Source organism: Bubalus bubalis, chromosome 17 (assembly GCF_019923935.1).
Source record: "Bubalus bubalis isolate 160015118507 breed Murrah chromosome 17, NDDB_SH_1, whole genome shotgun sequence".
NCBI classification, from domain to species: domain Eukaryota; kingdom Metazoa; phylum Chordata; class Mammalia; order Artiodactyla; family Bovidae; genus Bubalus; species Bubalus bubalis.
The window spans coordinates 19546966-19574244 of NC_059173.1; the positions used below are offsets into that span (position 1 = coordinate 19546966).

The window sequence follows — 27279 nt, forward strand, 5'->3', positions numbered from 1 at the left end:
AATATAAATTGGTGCAGCCACTATGGAAAGCAGCATGAAGGTTCCTTAAAAAACTAGAATTGCCATGTGAAATAGCAATACTACTCCCGGATATATATCTGGAAAAAATAAAAACACTAATTGAAAAGATACTGTATGTACCCCAACTCATGAGAGTTCTAATTACAACAGACATGGAAGCGACCCAAGTGCTCATTAACAGATGAATGGATGATGAACATATGGGGTGTGTGTGGGTGTATATATAAAAAAATGTATGTGTCTGTATACACACACACACACAATGGAATATTGGGCTTTCCAGGTGGTACTAGTGGTAAAGAGCCCACCAGCCAATGCAGGAGACATGGGTTCAATCCCTGGGTTGGGAAGATGCCTTGGAGGAGGACATGGCAACCCACTCTAATATTCTCATCTGGAGAATCCCATGGACAGAGGAGCCTGGAGAGCTACAGTCCAAAGGGTCACACAGAGTTGGATATAACTGAAGCAACTTAGCAAGTGTACAATGGAATATTACTCATGCATTAAAAAAGAATGAAACAGTGCCATTTGTAGCAACATGGATGGACCTAGAGAATATTATGCTTAGCGAAATAAGACAAAAAGACAAACACTATGTGATACCACTCATCTATGAAATCTAAAAAGATAATACCATGAATGTATATACAAAACAGAAACAGACTTACAGACATAGAAAACCAACTAGAGGTGGCAGAGCCCCCTCACCTGCCGGCCTGCACCTCTTACAAGTGTCCTATGTTAATAACTCTGCTTCTCGCCTATCCCTTTGCCTCTCACTGAATCCCTTCTGTGCTGAGACACAAAGAACCTGAGCCTTAGTAAGCCCAGACACCAGCTACTGACACCCCCACCAGGTGGCAGAAGTTAACTGTATGCATGCAGACTCCAGACCCACTGGAATCAGAAGGTTGATGATGCTGACCTCCACTCACCTCACCACTGACCAATCAGAAGCGTGTCCACAAGCTGATTACGCCCTCTTTGGACCATTGCTATAGAACTCCTCACTACTCCCTCCAGGAGGGGACACACAGTTTTGAGGGCATTAGCCCACTGTGGCCCCCTTTGCCTGGCAAACCAATAAAGCTATTCTTTTCTACTTCATCGCCCCCCCATCCAAAAAAAGACAAGACAAGGAACCAGTGGGGCACGGAAGAGGGGAGGGACAAATTAGGGGTATGGGAGTAACAGATACCAACCAGTACAAAAAAAAATAAGCTACAAGAATATACTGTACAGCACATGAAACTATACCTAATATAATAACCCAAAATAGAATATAATCTGCAAAAATACTGAAGCATTCTGCTGTACATCTGAGATGAAAATGACCATCAAGCTCATAAATTGGGCAAAAATCACAGCCTGACATTAAAACAGAAAATGCCAAACTTACTTTGAATGCACCCTCCGATTCCATGGATAGGAGATCCCCATCAAAAGGAATAAGATCTAGGCTATACTCCTCCCTATGAATAAAGGATCCCAAAACACCCAGATCCTTCAACCTCTGTTCGCACAATAAGCTACGTCGTGGCACGAACAAAATGTGGAAATCTCTTGCTGGGCCACGTCTGTCTTCACTGCAAAAGAAGGAACATTTGTTAGCTTATGAGTTCCCTAGAGTCTTCGACTATTTCACTTACTCTATCCCCACTGCCACGCACACAGAAAGCACTAAATAAATGCTGGTGAGATAAACATACGACATTGGCTTTCAGACCCAAACAGTTACAGTCACTTTCTTGCTCTCTTTTTTTTCCCCCGACAGGAAACCAGCATTGATGCATAGCCAATATGTGCATTTTCTAGCTTTCTCTTTAACTATTTTCAGGGACATTAAAGCTCTGAGGTTTACTGATATGGTGTATCTGTGTCTTATTGAAAACAAATGGTTCTCTAACCAAACCAATGCAGCCACAGAGACTCCTTTTCAAATGAAAGCTCAGTATTGACTCTTCTTTCTCCTCTCCTTGGCAGTGAACTTCTCAAAATAGCCCATATGGCTTTTAAGATTTTAGGGGCCACATCAATCGATTGTATCACAGAGTGCAAATGGAGCTGGGAGAATTTCCTCTCTAGACTGGATGCTATATTAAATTTTAATCAGCTCTTACTTTGCTTATGAAATTCAAGCACTTTGTAATCAGTATAACCATTAGAGGTAGGCTTTTTTATTGTTGTTGTTCATTTTTAAAACCAGGGTCCTTTCTACTGATACATATCCAAACTTTTAGCTGTCCTAAAAGAATGCAGTTTTATAATAACTGCCCTCTCAGACTGTTTGAACAATGCCACAAGTTTCCTATTTCCATTCTTGTATTTTTCCATGTTTGTCCTAGTTTTTCTAAAAGACCACTTTCTGGGATGTCTTTGGTGATCCAGGGTCAAGACTCTGTTCTCCCAATGCAGGGGGCTCGGGTTCGATCCCTGGTCAGGAATCTAGATCCCAACAAAGGGTTTGCATGGGTTTCCCTGATGGTCCAGTGGTTAAGGAACTGCCTGGCAATGCAGGTAACACTGGCTCAATTCCTGGTCTGGGAATATCCCACGTGCCATGGAGCAACTAAGCCCGTGCACCACAGCTACAGAGCCTGCGCTCTGGAGCCCATGAGCGGCAGCACCTGAGGCCCACATGCCCTTGAGTCCATGCTCCACAAGAGCAGCCACTGCAAAGAGAAGCCCACACATCACAACTAGAGAGTAGAACTCACTCTCTGAAACTAGAAAAAGCCCATGTGCAGCAACAGAGACCCAGCACAGCCAATAAATAAATATTAAAAAAAAAAAAAAAAGCTTGCATGCTGCAACTGAAGACCCCACATGCCACAACGAAGATCGAAGGTCCCGAGTGCTGCAACTAAGACATAGCACGGCCAGATAAATAAATAAGAACAAACAAACAAGAAGCAAAAGACCACTATCTGAGGCACTGGCAAGAGAAGGGGTTTACAATGAAAAGCTCAGGACATTAAAAACATTAGAAGGATTAACTCCTACTGGCACAAACATAAGTTCTGAGATACCTGAGCACATTTTCAGCAATGATATCCATCAATTCTAGCCTAGGTCTGACAAAAAAAATTATATTCTTGACATCGGCTGCTGGCAAACGACTTCCTTTAAGCGTAAACATTTTTTCCACTTCATGTTCCTAAGAAAACACATACACAAAAGGTTAACAAAATCACTCAACTTTAAGTATCATAGTCAGACTCGGACATCAGAAACACTTGCAGTCAATGCACATCAATGCTTTGTTCTCAAAATTTAGATTTCCCAAAGCCAGCTGTATTAACAATAAGGTATCAGGATGAAGTCACTGTGACAGTCTTTGAGTGTAAATGACTCTAACTATCAAAGATACCAGGTCACAGTCATATATTTCGTGGTGGCTCAGCAGTAAAGAGTATGCCTCCCGATGCAGGAGATGCAGGTTTGATCCCTGGATCAGGAAGATCCCCTGAAGAAGGACATGGCAACCCATTCCAGTATTCTGCCCAGGGAAATCCCATGGACAGAGGAGCCTGGTAGGCTACAGTCTAAAGGGTCACAGAAAAGTCAGACATGACTTAGCGACTAAATGACAACAATGAGAGCAATTAGGATCAATATTGAATCATTAACCAAAGGATCACTGTATACAAAATGTTAGCCATACATTAGCAGCTGTTTTATAAAGACCAAACAGCCCTGCAAGCCATTTACTATTGCTGAAGTACAGAGTTATTAATTCCTGAACAAAACCTGAACAATTCACTTACCTTCAACAGTGAATACTGTGCAATCAGGCCAAAGGGTCCAGTGAGATACTCATCCCAAACTATTGCCTACAAGAGGGGAGAAATGAACATTACAGTTAAAATCAAGAATTTCAACAATATCAACAGAAAATGGCAGTCATACATAGTAGAACTACTGCACTCAAAGTCTGAATAAACAGACTGTAACTGGCTCTGGTCACATTTATATCGTGTGGATCTTAAAAAACAAACAAACAAACAAACAAAAAACCCAGCATCAAGGCAAATAATGTTACTGGCAGTCCTAGGAAACTTAAGATTTAATCACTGTCCTTCAAAGCCAAGTGGGCATTAGGAAGCATCACTAGGAACAAAGCTAGTGGAGGTGATGGAATTCCAGCTAAGCTATTTCAAATCCTAAAAGAGGATGCTGTTAAAGTGCTGCACTCAATATGCCAGCAAATATGGGAAACTCAGCAGTGGCCACAGGACTGGGAAAGGTCAGTTTTCATTTCAATCCCAAAGAAAGGCAATGCCAAAGAATGCTCAAACTACTGCACAATTGCACTCATTTGACATGCTAGCAAAGTAATGCTCAAAATTCTCCAAGGGAGGCTTCAACAATATGTGAACCAAGAACTTCCAGACATTCAAGCTGGATTTAGAAAAGGCAGAGGAACCAGAGATCACATTGCCAACTTCTGCTGGATCATAAAAAAAGTGAGAATTCCAGAAAAACATCTACTTCTCCTTTATTGACCATGCTAAAGCCTTTGTGTGGATCATAACAAACTGGAAAATTCTTCAAGAGATGGGAATGCCAGACCACCTGACTTGCCTACTGAGAAAGCTGTGTACAGGTCAAGAAGCAACAGTTAGAACCAGACATGGAACAACAGACTGGTTCAAAATTGGGAAAGGAGTATGTCAAGGTTGTATATTGTCACCCTGCTTATTTAACTTATATGCAGAGTACATCATGTGAAATGCCAGACTAGATGTAGCACAAGCTGGAATCAAGATTGCTGGGAGAAATATCAATAACCTCAAATATGCAGATGACACCACCCTTGTGGCAGAAAGTAAAGAGGAACTAAAGAGCCTTTTGATGAAGGTGAAAGAGAGTGAAAAAGCTGGCTTAAAACTCAACATTCAAAAGACAAAGATCATGGCATCTAGTTCCATCACTTCATGGATAATACATGGGGAAACAATGAAAACAGTGACAGACTTTATTTTCTTGGGCTCCAATATCACTGCAGGCAAGAAATTAAAGGACACTTGCTCCTTGGAAGAAAAGCTATGACCTAACTAGATAGCGTATTAAAAAGGCAGAGACACTACTTTGTCAACAAAGGTCAGTCTAGTCAAAGCTATGGTTTTTCCCATAGTCATGTATAGATGCAAGAATTGGACTATAAAGAAGGCTGAACACTGAAGAACTGAGGCTTTTGAACTGTGGTGCTGAAGAAGACTCTTGAGTCCCTTGGATTGCAAGGAGATCAAACCAGTCAGTCCTAAAGGAAATAAACCCTGAATATTCATTGGAAGGACTGATGCTGAAGCTGAAGCTCCAAGACTTTGGCCATCTGATGTGAAGAGCTGAAAAGACCCTGATGCTGGGAAAGATTGAAGGCAGGAGGAAAAGGGGACGACAGAGGACGAGATGGTTGAATGGCAACATTGACTCAATGGACATGAGTTTGAGCAAGCCCCAGAAGATGGTGAAGGACAGGGAAGCCTGGAGTGCTAAAGTCCATGGGGTTGCAAAGAGTTGGACACGACTGAGCGACTGAACAATTAGAGGAAACAAGGAACTGTAGTTTGCTGTGTATCTGTGTCACGGTATTATTATTAGACTGAACCACATGGAAACTGTCAAATGCAACAGTTCAACCTACTATTTTATAAGTAGCATACAATTCAATTATAAAAACTAAAACCTCTGATATAGGTATTACAAAGTTTATTTTGAGAAAAATTTTAAAGGCTCAGAAAGTTTAAGTAACATGTCCAGGACTCCCTGGTGGCACAGTGGATGGAAGTCCACTTGCCATGCACAGGACATGGGTTTGATCTCTGGTCTGGGAAGATTCTATATGCTTCAGAACAGCTAAGCCCATGCACCACAACCACTGAGCTCAAGTACTGCAACTACTGAAGTCTGCATGCTCAAGGGCCCTTGAACCACAACTAATGAGCCCCCGTGCTGCTACTGAAGCTCACGTGCCTTAGAGCCAGCAAGCCACAACTACCGAGCCTGCATGCTGCAACTAAAGAGCCTGTGCACCGAGGGCCCGTGCTCCACAAGGAGAAGCCACGGCAAGAAGCCCGGACACCAAAACTAGAGAGTAGCCCCAAACTCTGCAACTAGAGAAAGCTCACAGGCACAACGAAGACCCAACGCAAGCAAAAATAAAAATAAATAGACTAATTAATTCTTAAAAAACGTCCAAGGCCATATTAGGACCTTGAATATAAACAGCATAAAGAAGTCAAGTCTCCAGCCTGGGACTGAACGACCTCACAGAGCACTGCTCTGGGATCCTCTGAGCATTTCTACTGCTAAACTCCAATGTCGGTTCCTTTTCTTTCTTTTTTAAATTGAATTTTTATTGAGACATCTGTAGAATTATAAATATTCAGTTGAAGAAACAATACAGGGAGCCTCCCCAATATGCTTTGTCCAGTTTCCCCCAATGCAAACATTTCACAAAACTATAGACAATTACAATACAATAGACTTTACAACCAGGGTATTGACACTGATACAATCCATGATCTCATTCAGATTTCAGAGTTATTTAATGAGCTGGAACTGGGCGCCTAGGACTTAGCCTGCTTTTGTTTTCTATCCATAGCTGCTAGCAGTCACCCCACCTCTTGGGGTCCTATTTTTTCTAATACTGACTGCTGAATTTCCCCAATTTTCCTCTTCTCTTCAGAGTTATATTGCCAGTTACTTAGAAGACTGATAAATCCTAAAGGGAGAGGAGGGAGGTAATACCACTTAAAAGAAGTCCTATGAAGTTCCTGATCTACGGTTTCTGATTCCATTGTGAATTGGGTGCTAATAAACATCTAACAAGAAAAACAATACTATTTAAGTAAGCTGACATTAAAAATCTCAGATAGTTACGACTTCTCACGATTCAAGTGAGCAGCAGATTGCAAGGTGTTGGTAGTTCATGTTAATTCTTTTGAGAATATGATCTATAACGACACGTATGATCTTTGTAATGAATGGACACTGGTACAGCTACGTTCCTGGGCGTGGCCGCCTCCCCAGTTCCAATATCTCGGGTGGGAACTGGGCAGGGAGCACCGGATCCGCCTCTCTGGGCCGGAGGGGCACCTGACACAAGCTGGTTCACGAAGGACTGAGACAATACGGTGGCTTATTCTGCAGCCACGAAACAACAGCGATGCCACGCGTACTTGGCGATGGAAGCCCCACCAAAAGGCCCCTCTCCCCGACTTATGGTTCCCGCCGGCTCTCCTCCCTGGAAGGAGAGCCCAGGCAGTTAGGGACCGGATGAGGCCAGGCCGGACGGCGGTGTCGCCGCGCACTGTCCCTCACCTTGCTTCCCGCGCACTTGTCCAGGAACTCGCGCAGCTCGCGACGCACTGCCTCGCGCAGTACATTGAGGTTCACTCGCCCGTAGGACAAGTGTGCCGCCATCTTGCCCCACCGCCCCCTTAACCCCCTACTCGAACCAGATCCGCATTCCCCTACGTGTGGCCCACCGACGCTATCACGTGACGACAGGTTCACGTGACCAGGGCCGCTGACAGCACGCCAAACCCGGAAAACCGGAATGGGAGGGCATCTGCCACTCTCCCTCCGGGTCCTAGTGCCCGCCTCTTTCCTCGACCGCGTGGGTTCCGAGGCATCCCAAGACCCCATCCAGACTACTCCACAGTCCAGGGCACCTGAGCTGGGTGCTGATTGAGTTTAAGAACAGAGACTAGATCCTGCACGTCCGGTTTAAAAATTGAGGGTTTCTTAGCAGCAAGTATACTCTCTGTAAAATGATAATGAAGCTATATTTGAATGGAAATCTTTTCAGTGAGTCAGTTCAGTCGCTCAGTCGTGTCCAACTCTGCAAACCCATGGACTGCAGCACGCCAGGCCTCCCTGTCCATCACCAACTCCCAGAGTTTACTCAAACTCATGTCCATTGAGTCGTTGAAGACATCCAACCATCTCATCCTGTGTCGTCCCCTTCTCCAGCCTTCATTCTTTCCCAGCATCAGGCGCTTTTTAAATGGGTCAATTCTTCGCATCAAGTGGCCAGAGTACTGGAGTTTCAGCTTCAGCATCGGTCCTTCCAGTGAATATTCAGGACTGATATCCTTTAGGATGGACTAGTTGGATCTCCTTGCTGTCCAAGAGACTCTCAAGAGTCTTCTCCAACACCACAGTTCAAAAGCATCAATTCTTAGGCGCTCGGGCTTGCTTTATAGTCCAACTCTCACATCTATGTATGACTACTGGAAAAACCATAGCTTTGACTAGACGAACCTTTGTTGGCAAAGTAATGTCTCTGCTTTTTAATATGCTGTCTAGGTTGTTCATAACTTTTCTTCCAATTTTTAAGTTATAGCAATGTCTTAAATCTTTTAATAAATCTTTTAAACTATAGCAATCTAAAGGTCCTGTGCTTTGCTCTTTTGAGTTTGTAGGCTAAATTTCCAAAAATGGCTAAGGGCTGAGGGAACCTTGAGTGACTTTTCTGTTTAGCTCTTCCAGTAGACATTTATACCACATGGTATTTCACATAACTAGTATCCGAAGTAAAATCCAGGTAAAATTCGCATGTTACCTGGTGAGTTGCAAAGATGAAACAGGATGTAATCTACATCGTGTAATCTATGTAAAAGGCTTAGCAGGGTGCCCATAATTTAATAATTACTCAATAAATAGCTTAGTAGAAAGATATATGCTTTTCAATACTTTGAGTGTTAACTGGCTATTTGGGATCTGGTGAAAGAGGCTTATTGCCAAATTCAGACAAATTGAAGAAAGTAGGGGAAACCACTAGACCATTCAGGTATGACCAAAATCAAATCCCTTACGATTATACAGTGGAAGTGAGAAATAGATTCAAGGGATTAGATTTGATAGAGTGCCTGAAGAACTGTTGGTGGAGGCTCATGACCTTGTACAGGAGGCAGGGATCAAGACCATCCCCAAGAAAAGGAAATGCAAAAAGGCAAAATGGTTGTCTGAGGAGGCCTTACAAATAGCTGTGAAAAGAAGAGAAGTGAAAGGCAAAGGAGAAAAGGAAAGATATACCCATCTGAATGCAGAGTTTCAAAGAATAGCAAGGAGAGATAAGAAAGCCTTCCTCAGTGATCAGTGCAAAGAAACAGAGGAAAACAATAGAATGGGAAAGACCAGAGATCTCTTCAAGAAAATTAGATATACCAAGGGAACATTTCAAACAAAGATGGGACATACAATACATACAATAAAGGACAGAAATGGTATGGATCTAACAAAAGTAGAATATATTAAGAAGAGGTGGCAAGAATACACAGAACTATACAAAAAAGATCTTCATGACCCAGATGATCATGATGGTATGATCACTCACCTAGAGCCAGACATTCTGGAGTGAGAAGTCAAGTGGGCCTTAGGAACATTACTACGAACAAAGCTAGTGGAGGTGATGGAATTCCAGTTGAGCTATTTCAAATCTTAAAATATGATGCTGTGAAAGTGCTGCACTCAATATGCCAGCAAATTTGGAAAACTCATCAGTGGCCACAGGACTGGAAAAGGTCAGTTTTCATTCCAATCCCAAAGAAAAGCAATGCCAAAGAATGTTCAAACTACTGCAAATTGCACTCATCTCATATGCTACTAATGTTCAAAACTCTCCAAGCCAGGCTTCAACAGTATGTGAACCAGGAACTTCCAGATGTTCAAGAATTTAGAAAAGGCAGAGGAATCAGAGATCAAATTGCCAACATCCACTGGATCATCGAAACAGCAAGAGAGTTCCAGAAAACATCTGCTTTATTGACTACACCAAATCCTTTGACTGTGTGGATCACAACAAACTGGAAAATTCTCCAAGAGATGGGAATATCCAGACCACCTGACCTGCCTCTTGAGAAACCTGTATGCAGGTCAGGAAGCAACAGTTAGAACTGGACATGGAACAACAGACTGGTTTCAAATTGGGAAAGGAGTATATCAAGGTTGTATATTGTCACCCTGCTTATTTAACTTATATGCAGAGTACATCATGAGAAATGCTGGGCTGGATGAAGCACAAGCTGGAATCAAGATTGCCAGGAGAAATACCAATAACCTCAGATATGCAGATGACACCACCCTTATGGCGGAAACCGAAGAAGAACTAGAGCCTCTTGATGAAAGTGAAAGAGGAGAATGAAAAAGTTGGCTTAAAATTCAACATTCAGAAAACTAAGATCATGGCATCTGGTCCCATCACTTCGTGGCAAATAGATGGGAAAACAGTGGAAACAGGGACGGACTTTATTTTGGGGGGCTCTAAAACCCATCACTTCATGGGAAACAGTGGAAACAGTGTCAGACTTTATTTTTCTGGGCTCCAAAATCACTACAGATGGTGACTGCAGCCATGAAATTAAAAGACGCTTACTCCTTGGAAGTAAAGTTATGGCCAACCTAGATAGCATATTCAAAAGCAGAGACATTACTTTGCCAACAAAGGTTCGTCTAGTCAAGGCTATGGTTTTTCCTGTGGTCATGTATGGATGTGAGAGTTGGACTGTGAAGAAGGCTGAGCGCCGAAGAATTGATGCTTTTGAACTGTGGTGTTGGAGAAGACTCTTGAGAGTCCCTTGGACTGCAAGGAAATCCAGCCAATCCATTCTAAAGGAAATCAGTCCTGAATATATTCATTGGAAGGACTGGTGCTGAAGCTGAAACTCCAATATTTTGGCCACCTGATGTGAAGAATTGACTCATTTGAAAAGACCCTGATGCTGGGAAAGATTGAAGGCTGGAGGAGAAGGGGACAACAGAGGATGAGATGGTTGGATGTCATCAGTGACTCAATAGACATGAGTTTGAGTAAACTCTGGGAGTTGGTTATGGACAGGGAGGCTTGGTGTGCTGTAGTCCATGGGGTCGCAGAGTCGGACACAAGTGAGCGACTAAACTGAATGAGGCTTGAAGTTTTGGTCTTGCCTGGTTACCTTCAATCCTCTATACACTGTTATGAAGAAAGGATGCACTAAGCAATTACCTTGGTGGTGCTAATGCTCAAGCATCCACTTGCTAATGCAGGAGACTTAAGAGAGGAGGTTTCAATCCCTGGGTGGGGAAGATCCCCTGGAGAAGGGAATAGCAGCTATATACCCAGTCCATCCTAAAGGAAGTCAGTCCTGAATATTCACTGGAAGGACTGGAAGGATGCTGAAACTTAAACTCCAAATACTTTGGCCACCTGATGCAAAGAACTGACTCATTTGAAAAGACCTGATGCTGGGAATGATTGAAGGTGGGAGGAAAAGGGGACGACAGAGGATGAGATGGTTGGATGGCATCACCAACTCAATGGACATGAGTTTGAGTAAGCTTCGGGAGTTGGTGATGGACAGGGAAGCCTGGTGTACTGCTGTCCATGGGGTCACAAAGAGTTGGACACGACTGAGCGACTGATCTGCAATATGCTTGCCTAGAGAATCCCATGGACAGAGGCACCTGGTGGGCTACATTCCAGGGGTCACAAAGCGTCAACCACCACTGAGCGACTAACACTTTCACTTTCTTTTTTCACATATGAATAAGCAGAGTGGAATTTGGAGGTAATAATCAGTTCCACATATTTATATACTTCCACTCTCAACTTGACTCTATCAAAAATTTTCAGACTCAAAATGCATCATCAGGATCTAACCAGGGATGGAATCTGTGCCACCTGAATTGAAAGCACTGGGCCTTAACCACTGGGCAACCAGTGAAGTCCCAAACATATTTAATTTTAAAATAATTTGTTCAGTGTTAGAAACTTTTCTTTTTAAAATGTATTTTTATTGAGATATAATTGACATTTAACATTCATTTTAGGTGTACAACATGATTTGTTGTGTGTGTGTAATATATGTATATATATAGAGAGAGAAATGATCTCAATAAGTGTAGATTAATAATTTGAGTCTTTTCATTAGTTCTGTCAATGCTAAGTCAAGGACTACTGTCGGGATACTTTTTTGGTCGTGTTCAACTGGTACCTCTGCTTTGGAAATATCTACCTGTGGGGGGATCAGAGCTCATAAAACCAGACTGCTTGGTTCAGTCATCATTTTGGTAAATATCACAGCAGCTTTCACAGAGTTTCTTTCCAAACCTCATTCTTTAGTAGGTAGTTGGTACTGCACAGTGCCACTTACATTTCTGTGAGTAATATAGTGAGACAATGCAATGGATAACCACCTTGGGTATTTATTTTATGCTGAGTGGGTCACAGAATGCTTTGAGATCATTTCTTAAAAGCAGTTTCTCAACAGACTGCAGTAGAAATTGCTATTTGGACCTCTGGTGCTTACTCATTTAAAGAAAAACCATTAGGACAAATAAACCTGAGAATAATACCAGTCTACTACACTGGCAAAAAAGAATAACCATTTATTAAAGTAGTTACAGAACACTTGTTTGCTTGGATTTTAATACTGCTTTACATTTTGTGTTTGTGAAACAGTTCCTATTAGGATGTTTGTTTATAATCCCAAATTTCAACTGATTACATATTTATTTTTCACTTGTCAAACACATAGTTGATAATCTGGAGGGGAAAATACATCAAAGGCATATGTACAATTATAGAAGTTTTTATTATACATGTCTCCTGGAAGATACATTTATTTATTATTTTTTACATATTCTAAAAGACATTCAAATAAAGATAAATAGATTCAAACTGGTTACTAAACTTGTGGTTGAGGTCCTTCATTTTATTTTTTGTGATAAGAAAATCCAAAACTATTAATGTTGAATTTCTCATAGTATATTCATCTAAAAACACAGTAAAAAAAAAAAGTTGTAAAGATTGTAGACTGGTTCATTTAGGTGTTTTAGAGTGGCTTATTATCTAATTAACCGACTGCTGGGGATATTTGTTGGAGAAGAAAAACAAAACCTGGAGAAAATTCTCCCATTTATTCCTGATAAAGAAAGAAAATGAAAACAGAGAACACACAGCTGCGAAGCCACGTGATGCTGATCCTGGCCTAGTGCATCACGTCCTGATGAACATTTTAAGTGTTTCCTTTTTCATAAAGATAAAAATCTGAAAAGAAAGACATACTGTATAGGTTTTTTCCCCAAAATATAGATTTTACAAAAATATATACATATAATATATAGAAGCTGAAATTATGCAAAATGGATAAACAAAACACCACAGTAGAGTAAAGTGGGTGCAGCATCAAGATTATAATAAAACGTCCCCACAGCAGTTTGGGGGCTTCCCCCTCCCTTTACCTGTTTCATGATTTTATAATCACACCTAAAAGTATCATCAAGCCTGAAATAAAGGCACTACTGACATTGGGTAGTGCAAAGAACTCAGCTATTTCTTTGACTAAAAATAAACGAGTAGATGAAAATGCAAAGTGGCATACATTTTTTTCAACTCATTCCAGTGTCAAAGCTTAACCCAAACATCTAAATATACAAATGCAGCCTGGAAATATTTTAGTGCAAATATGAAGAGGAACGGCATAATTTAAAGTTAACTTAAATAAGGTACTGAAAGGCTAGGAGTCGTTCTGTGAGGTCTCCCTCATAGGGACGGTTAGTGTAATGGCATCTGGTGCAATGGAATACTTTTTAAAAATCAAGAAGACAAAAATCAGAGGTGAAAACCCCCCTTTATTTATTATTCTAACTAAAAGGGCGATTTTGTGGAAGATCGAAATATTTTCTTAGATTTGTTGATGGGGGTCAAAAATAATGTGAGTTCTCCTGAAGTCTGCACGCATAATGCTGGTGGTCAGTTGCCTACACGCCAGTGCATCTGAGAGAGCCCAGTTCTGGGTGGAAGGCTTCATCAGAAGGTCTCATCGTCATTGCAGTTGGTAGCCCAGTGCCCAAACATCTCACAGATGTCACAGTAGGGGCGTTCCTCGCTCCGACTGCCGTGGTGTGTGGAGTGGGGTGGGTCCTCGGACATCTGGGCCTGGGTGGGACAATCCTCTGTGTCGTGGAGATCAAAGCAGTCACATATGTCACAGAAGAGGCGGGGTTTCTTCTTGGACTGTTTCTCCTGGTCATCGCTGCAAATGTTAACAATGTGTATGATCAGAAACTCATCTCCCTCAGAAGAAATTCAAGAGACAGTACCATTTGTAAGGAATAAAACACAAGCAAGAATTCTGGCGCAGTGTGCGAAGCCTCAAGTACAAGTACTAGGGTACGCATTTAAAATCTTCAGATCAAACCATTTCTACTCTTGCCAGATTTGTGGAAGTCAGTTTATGGCCAAATAATCACAAAGCAATTGTTTCTCCAATCCACTGGAGAACCTAACTTTTAAAAAAAATATTGAAGTACAGTTGATTTATAATGTTTCATTAATTTTCTACTGCATAGCAAAGTGACTCAGTTATATGTATATTTTCCTTTTTTTAGTTTTGATTGGATTATATTTGATTTACAGTGTTGTGAAACCTTCTGCTGTACAGCAAAGTGAACCAGCCATACACATACATATAGCCCCCTTTTTATAGATTCTTTTCCCATATAGTTCACCACAGAGTACTGAGTAGAGTTCCCTGTGCTATAACAGTAGATCATTATTAGTTATCTATTTTATATATAGTAGTGTGTATATGGCAATCCCAGTCTCCCAATTTATCCCTCCTCCCCTTACTCCTTGGTGACCTTAAGTCAAGACTGTTTTCTACATCTGTGACTCTATTTCTGTTTTGCAAATAAGTTCATTTGTATCACTTTTTTTTTTTTTTTTAGATTCCACATAGAAGCCATATTTGTCCTTTTCTGTCTGGAGAACCTAACTTTAAAAACACACACGTATTTAGATGGAACTAAGGTTCCACTCAGCATCGCTGAACTTGAAATACCTGTCGTAGTTGTTCAGGTCGTCCCCATTCCCATTCAGGGCTGCTTCTGACATCATCTCCACCTTCATCTTGAGGTCCTGATTCTTCCTCTGAAGGTCCACTATTACTGAATTGAGGAAGTCAATCTAATTTGTTTGGGGGAAAAAATGTGTAAAATGCCTGAAATATGTACCCTGGAGCATCAAGAAGTCAGCAATTATACTCAGGCTGTGGATGCAGTGTGCTGAAGTCACAGGGGCCAGCAATGGCCGTGACTCAACCCTTTTTAAACATGTTTATACACACACACACACACAATTGTACAAAAAGCACAACTAGTTACTTGTTCAGCTAAACTGTAGGACCAATCCAGGACTTTCACATTCTGTAGATTTGAATAAGCTTATGTAAATTCTCCTCAGACCACAATTTAACATTCACTTATTATGGTGGGATGGTAAGTGGGTCTTCAGAGAAAAAGGAAGGAGCTTTTTTGGAGTTTTTCTGTTTGGGGCCACACCCCATGGCATGTGGGATCTTAGTTCCCTGACCAGGGATTGAACTCATGCCTCCTGCAATGGAAGAGAGGAGTCTTAACCACTGGACTGCCAGGGAAGTCCCAAAAGAAGGATTTTTAAGAGAAGACCTAAGCGCCCTTTCAACTGATGCAGGCACACACTGAGAGGGCAGCGTTCAGGGGACTGGGGCCCAGACTCGGAGCAGCGGGGTAAGGAGGTGACTGACCACCAGGAGGAAACACTCCTGTCCGACGTTTCAAAGCAAGGGCACTTTAATTTAAAAACGGTTTCTCCTCTCTTCTACAAATAATGAAAAGGTCTCATTTCTCTAAATGTCCATCAGGAAAAAAAATCCTACTTTACAATTTAAAAAAATGTTGTGTGTGTGTGTGTGTGTGTGTGTGTGTGTGTGTGTGTGTACACTCATATATACATATTGGGTTGGCCAAAAAGTTCATTTGGGGCTTTGTTCAGATGAAAAATCTGAACAAACTTTTTGGCCCATCCAGTATTTATTTTTCAAAGAAATATTTGGCCTTTTTCTCCCACTGGGGCAGTTACAAAACAAAGCTAGAAATCACTGGCTTTGTTATTCTCTGCAGAATATCCCTTCTGACATTGAAGGCAGACCCACTGACTCTTATCTCACTTCTCAAACTGTATTTTATAAGACTATATCCTGTGGGGAGCTACGTATCATATCAGGAAGGGGGAAAAAAGCCATAAAATGGGAAGTACAGTGGGAAGCCACACATATACACACACTCACATACATGCTCACAAATTAGGAAACATAAAACAAACCATTTGCTGATGGGAAGAAAAGTGTTGGCAGTGGCAGATGAAACAAACGGAAGCAGAAAGGAAGAGGGGGGAGAGAAAACATTGTTAATTTTGTGCTCATTAGACATATAAACTAAGCAGAGACAATGCTAGCCAGGGTTAAAGTTAGGCTGTTGGTTGAATTCTTACATGCCTTTCAAAGGAGATGTCATAACAAACAAATCACCAACTCACTGAGTTTCTCTTTTATTTAAAAGTGAAATATTGCTTTTCTACCTTTGAATTTTGAATGGGATAAATATGTTCAAAATATTAATTAAAACTGAAAATACATGTTTATTACTTCTGGGCTCTCAGTTCAGATCAGTCGCTCAGTAGTGTCCAACTCTTTGCGACCCATGGACTGCAGTACGCCAGGCCTCCCTGTCCATCACCAACTCCCGGAGTTTACTCAAACTCATGTCCATTGAGTCGGTGATGCCGTCCATTTCCAAAAATAGAATAGTTTACCTCCATGTAATCCCACTTTTACAACTAAAGCTATTTTGATAATTTTGGCTTTAGGAGACAGTTTTCAAGAACTGTCTTTTTAAGGTAAAGATGAGGAAAGAACCTTTAACAGAGTAATTCTACTTCTAGGAATTAATCCTAAAGAAATATTAGTATAGCTGTAATATGATAGATGTGCAAGACAGTACACTATAGCATTGTTTATAATGCACCTAAAAGATCAGAAATGTCCCACAAGTCATGTCAACCAATAAGGACTGATTAAATTATGGTGTGTGTATATATATATCTCTCTCCATATAATGGAATACTATACATGTGTAAAAAATAAGAGATCAGTTTCTATGCCATTTGTGTAACAAAAGAGGGGAAAGACTGTGTTAGTCTTGGTTTGTATATACATTTTTTAAAAATCTCCGAAAAAATTTAAAAAGACAGTAATAACCCTGATTATCTGTTTAGGGGGTTGGAAACTGAGCAGGAGAGGGATGGTGTTAGGAGGGAGAGTTTTTTTTTAAACAGTGTATATATTTTTAATACTGTTCAATGTTCAGACCATATGAATATATTATCTAGTCAAAACATTAAATGATTAAAAAAAAAAAAAAAGAAAGAAAACAAGTAAGCAAAGCAAAAGGAAGGCATATTACCTGACTCTCCTGGGCTCTTTCATCCTCTTCTGCCTGAGTATCAGTATTACCTTATGTTTAAAAAAAAAAAAGTGGAGGGGGGATATTTTAAAAAATTGCCATCCCATCCTGTTTCCTTGTTCTTAACAACGAAAGGGCCAGTGCGAGAAACTCATTCTGGTGTGGAATCCCCACAGGCGCCTCTGAGCACACGTCTGGAGTTCCGGTCCCGTATCTGGCCCCCTAAGGCACGGCGGCGCTCCCTTGGGCTGGCCCACTGCTGGTGGGTGGCCTATCATGTTCTCCTCCCGGCAGTGCACTTTCAGAACCCACGGTCGCCCCCTACATGGCAGCGGTCACCTGCTGCCTTATATAAATTTCTGCAGCTCAGGACCTCGGGAAGGTCCGGAAGTGCGGAGAGGCAGCCACGCCCCCTTTGAGTGGGGTCTCCCTAGATGAAAGCGCGGAAGAGCGCAGGCCAGGGGGGCGGTCCTCGGAGGGCGGCGCAGGTGCCTCCTTCCAAGGGCAGCTCTACCCCGGGAAGAGCTCCTCTCCGGAGGCGGCGGTGGTCACGTTACCTGAGGAGCTGCTGAGCTGCCTCTTGTTTTCTTTGAGTTGAAGCTCCAAGTTCTTTACCTTGAGCTCAAGCTTCACCTTATCAGACTCTAGAGACTGAACAACTGAATGCAAGGACTTGGCGGACGCGTTCTCTCCCCTGAGCGCCGTGACCTGAAATACATGGGCTGGCTTAGGCTCGGGTTCCGGGCACAGACAGGCGCGGGAAGGCTCCCTGAGGAGGGGACCCTACCTCATTTCTCAGTTTTTCCAGCTCGGCATCCTTTTCTGTGAGTAAGGCACTAGTGATACTGATGGATTTCTGCAAGGAAGCTTTTTCTTCATCTGCGTCTTTTATTAACTTGGATTCTCTAAAAGACCAAAGAGTTCAAAAAAAATTCCAGAATCAACCGAGAGGGTGGTCAGTGTACAAGGATGGGAGAAAAACACTCAATTAACTTTAGCTTAATGTAAGGGGAGAAAGTATCACAGGGAAGTTTTACAGGGGGTTTAAGGCTATTATGCTGGCGAAATTTTACTTGAAGTTTTACTTACTGTGAGGGGAGAAAAAGTTTACCTATGCAGAGATATACCAGAATCTGCATATCATTGTATCCGTTTGAATTTAAAGAAACAAGTTAATAACTTCGGAAGACGAATTAAAAAAACAAGACTGTTGCCCCCCGCAAAGAATTATTAAAAACAAAAAAAATCTAACCCCCCTCCCAGATGAATTGTTATTTCTTGATTACCAGGCAATAACAACAATTAAAATACACACATGCAAAGCGATTATACAGACATCATGCAGAGCAGTTTTATGCTGGAAGTATCGATTGGTTCTCACTAATTTCAGTAACTTTGAGCAAGTTCCCAGAGTGTGTTTTGGAGATCTTATGGGCCAAAACAGTAGTAGAGATTATGACCACTATTCAAACTGAAGGATCATTACTTTTCATCCATAAAGACTCTGAAGACGACTTTTGCTTGCTCATAGAAATGAAAGGTAAATTACAAAAAAAGGCTAGGACAGAAACGTGAAGATGGATTTTCAGCCGTAGAATGGAAGCTGGGAGGACACCTGGAGGGAGCAGGTCAGTGCTCTGGGAGTCTGTTCTCAGGCCGACCCAGCATCTGGTTATCAGCACAGGGAGGGGCACCAGGCTTTCCAGGAGAGGAAGATGTTTCTTGGAGTCAGGGGAGTGGGAAAAGAAAGGGAGAGATGAAAGGAAGACAGGGAAGGAGGGACACAACAGAGACGACCCCAAAGGGCAGGAAGCTACTGTGTGTTTATAAACGTGTGTGCTTTTATTTACATTTTTGTGGTGAAAATTCAAAAGTGCCAGTGTCACGAAAGCCAAGGAAAGACTGAGGGGGTGTCACAGGTTGGAGGAGACTAAGGAGATGTGACAACTAAAGGTGATGGGGTCTCCTAGATGGGTCCTGGGAGAGGAAAAAGGATGCGGTGTGGAAAAACTGGGGAAATCTTAACAACGTCTAGAGTTTGGCTAAGAGGTCTGGACCAATGTTACTCTCTCGGTTTGGATCCAAGGACCAGGGGTGCTAAGATGGGCATGTGAGGGGAAGACGAGTTGCGGCTCCTGGAAAACTCAAATTTTGAAATAAGTTTTTTTTTTTTTTTTTTTTTAAATTACATGCGGTGTGAAACAGAGGAAAAAAGACCTTGTATCACAAAAATATTGGAGGAAAAACATTACTGGGGGAAAATTTCCTAGCTAGCCCTCGGGTCTTACAACCTAAGGCACTGCCTTCACGTGGATAATCATCATTGAGAGTTCACGGGGCAAAGAGAAAAATCGCTCCCGGTTCTGTTGGGAGGAGCTGGGTGAACATGGAGCACGTAGTTGTTTGGTCTGTCTTAGAACTGACAGGAGGGATCAGAAACTGAGGCCCAGGTTAGAAATGGCAGAATGTATGTCTGGTTAGTGAGACCCAAGATATCCGGCACACGAATTACAGAATTCTCATGGTTTATGGTAAATTGAAGTTCTACACAAAGATGGAAAATATAAGTGTTGTATTTATCTCAGTGTGTGGCTTACACTTATACCCCAGAATAAGTAGTAAGAAAAGAATCTGAGACTTACAGAAAATGTCTTGAATTCAACACCCAAGTGTTATACGAACACTTGGTGATGTTAAATTACTAACTGCATGACACCTCACTAGGAAAGAGGATCGTGCTTGCGTGAAACAAAAAACAAAAGAACCCCAAAGATTTAAATGAAAGAAATCTATAGGCATCTTTTTCTATCTGGAAAGTAAGTATCTATTTTTATCTGAAGATTCAATAAATCTTCTGCTCCTTATGTTTCTATTAAAGGATATTTGGTAGTTCATGTTCATTCTATTGCAAAATCTATTTCAATTTCTTGCTATATACAGCACATTAGGTAAAGTTAATAAGGCTATTAAAAGTAAGAGCTTGTATTTCCATGATTTGGCCATTTTTACTTTCTGCTTGTTTGTAAAATAATAAAGGAATTATTTCAAAGCAAACAATTTCAAGAGATTCACTTGTAAATTCAACTCAAATTTGAACAATGTGATTTTAAATATTTTTACTGAGAAATACCAGGGTTGGGGTATTAGCAGATTTAGATTCTTCTAAATCTTTGTGTTAGGGAGGATAAGGACGCCATCAGCTGGCAGAAGAAAAAGGCACAGGTGTCTTTGCTTATCCCCACATACATATGGCCTCTAAGAGGCTGCCTTCTAAGAAGATAGCAAACCGTTATTTCTTGGACAAAACTCATCAAAAGGTGGGTGGTTAAGAAAGGGATCTGACTTGTGATTTGTATACCAAATTCTGAAGGGACAAATAGACCTTGGCAGCTCCTCTTGGTGACAGGTCTTCAATGTCAGCATCTTAGGCAATTCCTGAGCCCAAACCCCACTATGCAAACCAAGATGGTCTAAACTAAACTAGTTCTGCCAATATTACTGACACCTGAGTCACACATCACATTGACAAGAGGGCCTGTGTTACTTTAAGGCCACTCTGGCTTGAGTGACTTGGCCTTACTAAAAATATCAAGGAGGGAAGATAAACAACATGAAAGAAGGGCTTCAGGGGCCAGAAATCTTTCCCCCAAGAGAACGTATAACCCAGATTCTTTCCTTACTACTTACATAAGAAATAAATTCCGGTAATGAAGGAAATACCTTAAAGTGTTACGGGGCAAGCTTTAAAAACGCAAGATAACAAGAACCAAATATTAGGAACAAGAAGAGAACTGCAAATACAGCAAGGAGAACTAAATTTGCACTGAAGTTCTGTGCTGTATATAGAGAGATAAAAAAGATATGTGCGTGTGTGTGTATGTGTGTGTGTTTACTGCTGAGGATATTTTTTCAAAACAAAAGCAAGACACAGAGGGACAAAGGCAGCCAAAAAATATATACGACAACTTGGTTTACTAAAAAATATATGAAATTTATTTATTATAACGTGGATAGACTTTCTTTAGTCTTACCATTAAAGACACACAGATAGAGCAAAGGAAGCAAGTGTAGGAAAGGGAAAAGAGAGGGGGTGAGATGAGCATTGGTAAGTAGCGCAAGCTCGAGACAGTCAGACACTTAGCAACCCACAGTGAGCTGAGCGAGCTGGAGGGGCAGTGACCTCTTCAGAACTGGCAGGCGGGCCGCCCACCAGTCTTCCTTCCTGACGGGAATCTTGCAGGGGTCGCCCGCAGAATTAATCCCGACTCTACAGTCCGCATCTAAGATTTTGGCTCTGGGCTCCCTTCTCTGACATCAAAAAGCCTACAGAAGGGAGGGAAGCCAAACTGGTTCCCGAATCTGCCACAGGCTTTCTGGCCAGAGGAACATGTTTCTCTCCTTCTGTTAGGTAGAGCAAGTCAAGGTTAGCTCTGCTTCATCTACTGGAGGCCTTGGAAACTGCTTTGAAAGAGGTCTGCCTAACTCGGAGTCTGGTTTTCCAAAGAAATGATTACATTTTCAGGCTAAGAGAAAAAATTTCACTGCATGTTGCCTGCGATTCAGCGTTAGAGAGCAAAAAACCCATAGTTTTTTGGGTTAATAAGTCTTAACTTATTAAGTATGTCTTAATAAGTATTTTGTTTCACCCCATGTCAGGAGTAAGTACTGCACTTCAAAATAATGAACAATATAGTCTGAATGAAGCAATTATATTCTTTCTTGGCTATGTATGTTGACTAAGATCTCAGTTCTTGCTTGAACAACCACATTTCAAATATCTTTTGTGATTTTTAAGTACTTCCCAGATTTTTTTTTCCAGTTTTTTTTTTTTTTGATGTGGACCATATTTAAAGTCTTTATTGAGCTTTCTACAATATTGCCTTTTTTTTTTTTTTTTAATGTTTTGGTTTTTTGACCACAAGGCCTATGAGTGGGATCTTAGCTCTCCAACAAGGGAGAGAACCCCCACCCTCTACACTGGAAGATGAAGATCTAACCACAGGACTGCCAAAGAAGTCACTCCAGACTTTTAAATTAAGGAAGTATCCAAATTTTTTTTAGTACTCTATGCTACATGTACTTAACTGTTACACACCTAGATCTACATACAAATCCTTTACAAAACTGACTTTCAGAATGCATTCATGGTCCCCCCAAATTAGCGAAAATATATTTGCATCCAGACTTCTCAAATAGACCTAATTTTCCATAAGGGTTAATTAACAATTTGAACCCCTCCCCCACCAAAGCTCTAAATATAAGAAACCATGTTTAAAATTTTTTCACTCCCAGAAAAAATTATCTTTATCTGCATTTTTCAATTAAAAGAATAATTTTCAAGAGAGATTCTCTTAAACATACCCAGGACCTAACACGGGAGCAGAATGAAATAAGGAGAGAGGGACAGACAAGTATCCAAATTTGTTCTATCTTCTAAAGCCGGGAAAAAAAGTCCCATGTCTAATCACACTTGGAGAGGCATGTGATTTAGTCAAAGTCACAAGGAAAGGAGTAACAAAGCCTCTCATCTTTCTTTTTAAAAAATATTAAAAAGTAAAAATAAACAAACATTAAATGTACAGCAAGAAAAGACCCCGTGTAAAAAGATCTGAAGCCCTGGGTCTTGTGCCTGCATCTGAGTTCTTAGCCAAGTTGCCCAAGTTTGGGGGTTTGGATTTCATCATTTTTAAGTGCAAGCCCCAATATACATTTCAATGGTTTGTTTAGAGATATGAGAAATCTGTGAATTACAAGTGCTACATAAATGCAAAGGGATTAATTACATCAGTACTCACATCTGCTGATTTTTATACATTCCCTTACCAGAATGCCTCAGGAGTAAGTGCCATTATGTTTTCACATACCCTTGATAACTGCATATACAGGGTTCTTTTTAAAGAAACAAAGCCTTTTTCATGTAAAATTAAATATCCCAAGGCCCCCATGGGCAGAGCCGTGCTTGTACCCAGGCCCCAGGGTAAGTCATAGCAGGCCAGTCACCACAGCTCACGAGGGGCATTGGTGGACACCTGGCTGGACCGGGGTGTGGCGGTCATGGAACACATATGCAGTCTGATGTGAAACTTTCAAGAAGAAAGAGTTTAAGGATGTCTTAAAAAAAAAAAGGAGGAAGGCACCCCTGGACTGAGGCCTAATTTCCTTTGGAATGTAGCTTATGGAGCCCACGTGTCTCTGTGGGCTACGTAAGGGCCTAGGTCCTGCAGCAACTGCCAGGCCGGCACTGTCAGTGCAAACGCCTGTGTCAGCCGTCGGTAAGGGAAGCTTCCTCTGCCCTGACAATCGAGAATAAGGTGCTCTGCAAGACTGGGAAGGAATTTTTCTTCCCTATTTTATTTTCTTATGTTTTTTAAGTTGAGGTATACAGGAATTCTTTTCAAAAAACTTATTTATTTATTTTTGGCCGTGCTGCACAAGCGCCACGTGGAATTCGAACTCATGCCCTCTGCAGTGGAAGCGAGGAGTCGTAATCACTGGACTGTCAGGGAAGCCCCAGGAATTCTTGATTGTACTATTTCTAAAGGTTTATTTTTCTTTTCACATTTAATAAGACAGAAAAGCACATCACTCTGTGATGTACTCTACAGCAAACCGCTATACAGGCTGTGGGTCTTAGCAACAATGCACGCTAAACCTGCTTGGCATGCAGAGTAAAGCAGAGAGTTTCTCTAAACACAAACTGCACATTTTAAAAGAGCAGACAGAGACCATCAGAAAGCATAAGCATCAGGCTGATTATTCCTGGGGGCCCATTTATCCTTACTCAAAAGTCCTGGAAACTTCCATTTGAATAGCATTTGATTATCATCAAAGAATAACAAATAACAAAGCTCTTGTTCAGAAAATAAATAGAAATGTTTAAAATGGTGCTTCCCATTATTGTGAAAAAATTAAACTTTTTATATAGCTGAAATCAGTACTTATATGCAGATCAATTACTCTAGGTAAAATGGCAGTATTTTTAGTTACTGAAACTAGGAGGTACAGCAGTATGTAATATGAGACAATCTGACTTTAGGATACTTCTGAATAAATGCAACTGAACATGACTTAAAATCAAAAATCTTCTGTTAGTAATTCATACTGAAACTTTCCAAATTTTTCAATTATAAGTACCAAACTAACACGATGCAGTTTTCTGAGTATAAGAAGGTCATACGTTTTCTACAAGTCACTTCACACAGCATGTTCCAACATTTTCCTTATTAAACACGCGCGCACACACACACACAAAATAATATACACAAAAAGAAAAGCCTACCTCTTTTTCATTTCTAACAACTGATTATTGAGCACTGATCTCTCTTCTTCCAGCTGGAAAAAAACACACACAGAAAAAAAAGTTCAGTTCATAACAAGCCCTCAGAGAGGCTGATTTCTCATCCTGCAGGTCACATTCCCACGCTCCAGTGAAGCTAAAGCAACTGGCTTTCCTGAGAGGCAGTGAGAAAAGACCAAGTGTACATCACCATATGGATTGAACCCGTCCCCCTTGCATTCGAAGGGTGGAGTCTCAACCACTGGACCACCAGGGAAGTCCCAGAGTTACTAATTTACAAATCACTTATGACCCCAATGACTCCTCTTCCTCAGGCACCTGAGAGTTGAAGTATTAAACAACACTGTGTACATGCCATATCTTAAACATTCAATAAATGTTTCCTTCACTTGTTAGATGCATGAGGGGAAGCTTCACTATTAGCATTCTGGTTCCTTTCCTGAAATAATAGAAGGCAAATGTCACCAACTTGGGTAGGGCTAAGAACCGGTAATTTATTCTACAAGGGCCTCATCTTAGGCCTATTATATTCCACTCATTTCTTTCTCACCTATAAAATAAAGTTACAAAAGAATTTCCAGTGGCCCATTAGTTCTAATGTTTTGTTCTTCTATGAAGGTTGAAAAAACAAAAGATTCAGCTAGTCAATCTTGTGAGGGAAGACACACCTCTACTCCCAAACTATACCACAGAGTTTAGCCAAATACAGTCACACTGTTAATAACACAAAAAGGTGAACAAACTCTTACAGTTAAAAAAATTATTTCTTTTTGGCTGTACTGGGTCTTGTGGCCATGGGCTTACTTGCCCCGCAGCATGTGGAATCTTCCCAGATCAGGGATTAAACCCAGGTCCCCTGCATTGCAGGGCAGATTCTTTACCACTGGGTCACCAGGGAAGTCCTTTTTTGTTTGTTTGTTTTTTAATCAAAGGATAACGGCAAAGACTCTGTAATGGTTTTCATTTATTTAAGAATTTATGGATTCTAGAATTTAAGATTCTAGGTTCCTAGAATTTAAGCTGCTACTCACAGTAAGTAGTTGTGGTCTTATTTCTGATTACGTGTCAGTTATGTATGTGCTTTGCTATAAAGGTTTTTATACTTTAAAAATTCTTCAATAGAAACATGTATGTTTTGAACATGAGTCTATCAAGAAATCTACAGAGGTTAACATACAGGTTTTTTTTCCCACTATAGACATTCCTTTCCTAGTCCATTAAGATAAATCCTTCTGCTGCATGAGTAATTCACTTCACGGAAATATTTAGAAATTTTTAAAGAGTAAAAGGAAGAAAAAGAGTGGGAGGCAAACTTTAAAAAATGAAATGAGAGAGGGAGAAGAACATCTGGAGAGTGGGATATGGAGATAAGAGGGGCTCTCATTCTCTCTGCATCCTTGTATGTGGTTTGTATTTATTTTTAAAACAAGGAAGACTGTTTTATAGTTATAAAAACTGAAACACAAGAAAAAAATTAACAAATTAACAAAGCTGCACCAATCAGCTTGCAGGATTTTAGTTCCCCAGCCAGGGACTGAACAAAAAAAATTAGCAAATACATAAGTGACATGGCAGGTAATTCACAGCAGAGAAAATACAAGCAATCAATAAACACTTGGAAAATCATTCAATACTGCAAAGAACAGCATGCAGAGATTCTCCCTGTTTCTTGGAGGATGAAGTTCTTGTGCCTGAATTTCCATGGAACAGAAATTTAGGGTACTTATTGTACTGACTCTTATTTATTTTTTGGCTGCGCTGGGTCATCGTTGCCGTGTGGGCTTTCTCTAGTTGTGGCAGGTTGGCTGGCATTACTAACTCAATGGCCATGAATTTGAGCAAACTCCAGGAGATAGTGAAGGGCAGTGCTGGAGAAGACTCTTGAGAGTCCCTTGGACAGCAAGGAGATTAAACCAGTCAATCCTAAAGAAAATTGCAACGATTCCTATCGCAATTCTTTGTCGCGGTATGTGGGTTTCTCACTTCAGTGGCTTCTCTAGGTTCAGAAGACGGGCTCTAGGGCTCGTGGGCTCAGTAGTTGTGGTGTACAGGCTTAGTTGCTCCTCGGCATGTGAGATCGTCCCAGACCAGGGATCAAACCCCTGTTCCCTGCATTGGAGGGGGGGATTCTTAACCACTGGACCATCAGGGAAGTTCTGTACCAATTCTTCATCGGAAATAGTGGGTTTTTTTTTTTTTCCTTCTTCTGGTCCCGGATCGAATCCAGGATAACAAGTTTCATTTAGTAATCATATTCCTTTAGTCCAGCTGGTTCCTCATTCTTTCCTTGTCTTTTGTGACCCTGACTTTTGTTTTTTGGCTGCATCAATCAGCTTGCAGGATTTTAGTTCCCCAACCAGGGACTGAACCGGGTTGACAACACAAATGAACTTCTTGGCCAACCCAAAAGAGAGGCAAAACTATAGCACCATAGAAGAGAGAAATGGTGTTTAGGAATTGGGAAGTGACTGACTATAAAAAGAGTATGAGAGAACTTCTTGGGGAGAAGAAAATCTTGATTGTAAGGGTATATTATATGACTGTATATATATGTCAAAACTCACCGAACCATATATCTATGAAAGGTGAATTTTATGTATATTTTACCTTAATAAATATAACTTTGGGTGGGGGGAGGCAAACCTAGACAGTACATTAAAAATCAGAGACATCACTTTGCCAACAAA

The 27279-nt window shown here is 41.0% G+C and overlaps 2 protein-coding genes across 14 annotated transcripts in view; both read right to left on the reverse strand.

Annotated features, from left to right (window-relative positions):
- Positions 1–7523, reverse strand: part of VPS33A (VPS33A core subunit of CORVET and HOPS complexes) — a 28985-nt gene extending 21462 nt beyond the window's left edge. Inside the window, exons 1-4 of the mRNA XM_006047181.4 lie at positions 7351–7523; positions 3792–3857; positions 3054–3181; positions 1424–1610 (exon numbers count right to left, since the gene is read on the reverse strand). Coding sequence (XP_006047243.1) covers positions 1424–1610; positions 3054–3181; positions 3792–3857; positions 7351–7452 — 483 coding nt within the window. The 5' untranslated portion in view covers positions 7453–7523. The remainder of the gene's footprint in view (positions 1–1423; positions 1611–3053; positions 3182–3791; positions 3858–7350) is intronic.
- A 4851-nt stretch (positions 7524–12374) lies between these two features.
- The window catches only part of CLIP1 (CAP-Gly domain containing linker protein 1), a 116440-nt gene continuing 101535 nt past the window's right edge, over positions 12375–27279 (reverse strand). For 8 of the 13 annotated variants that reach the window (XM_044930236.2, XM_044930232.2, XM_044930234.2 and 5 more), the window contains 7 exons: positions 24575–24627; positions 18083–18200; positions 17853–18003; positions 17296–17345; positions 16157–16162; positions 14856–14980; positions 12375–14048 (listed from right to left, as the gene is read on the reverse strand). In XM_044930236.2, the coding sequence (XP_044786171.1) occupies positions 13823–14048; positions 14856–14980; positions 16157–16162; positions 17296–17345; positions 17853–18003; positions 18083–18200; positions 24575–24627 (729 nt within the window). In that variant the 3' untranslated portion in view covers positions 12375–13822. The remainder of the gene's footprint in view (positions 14049–14855; positions 14981–16156; positions 16163–17295; positions 17346–17852; positions 18004–18082; positions 18201–24574; positions 24628–27279) is intronic. The other 5 variants (XM_044930237.2, XM_044930231.2, XM_025267718.3 and 2 more) reach the window with 1 other exon arrangement.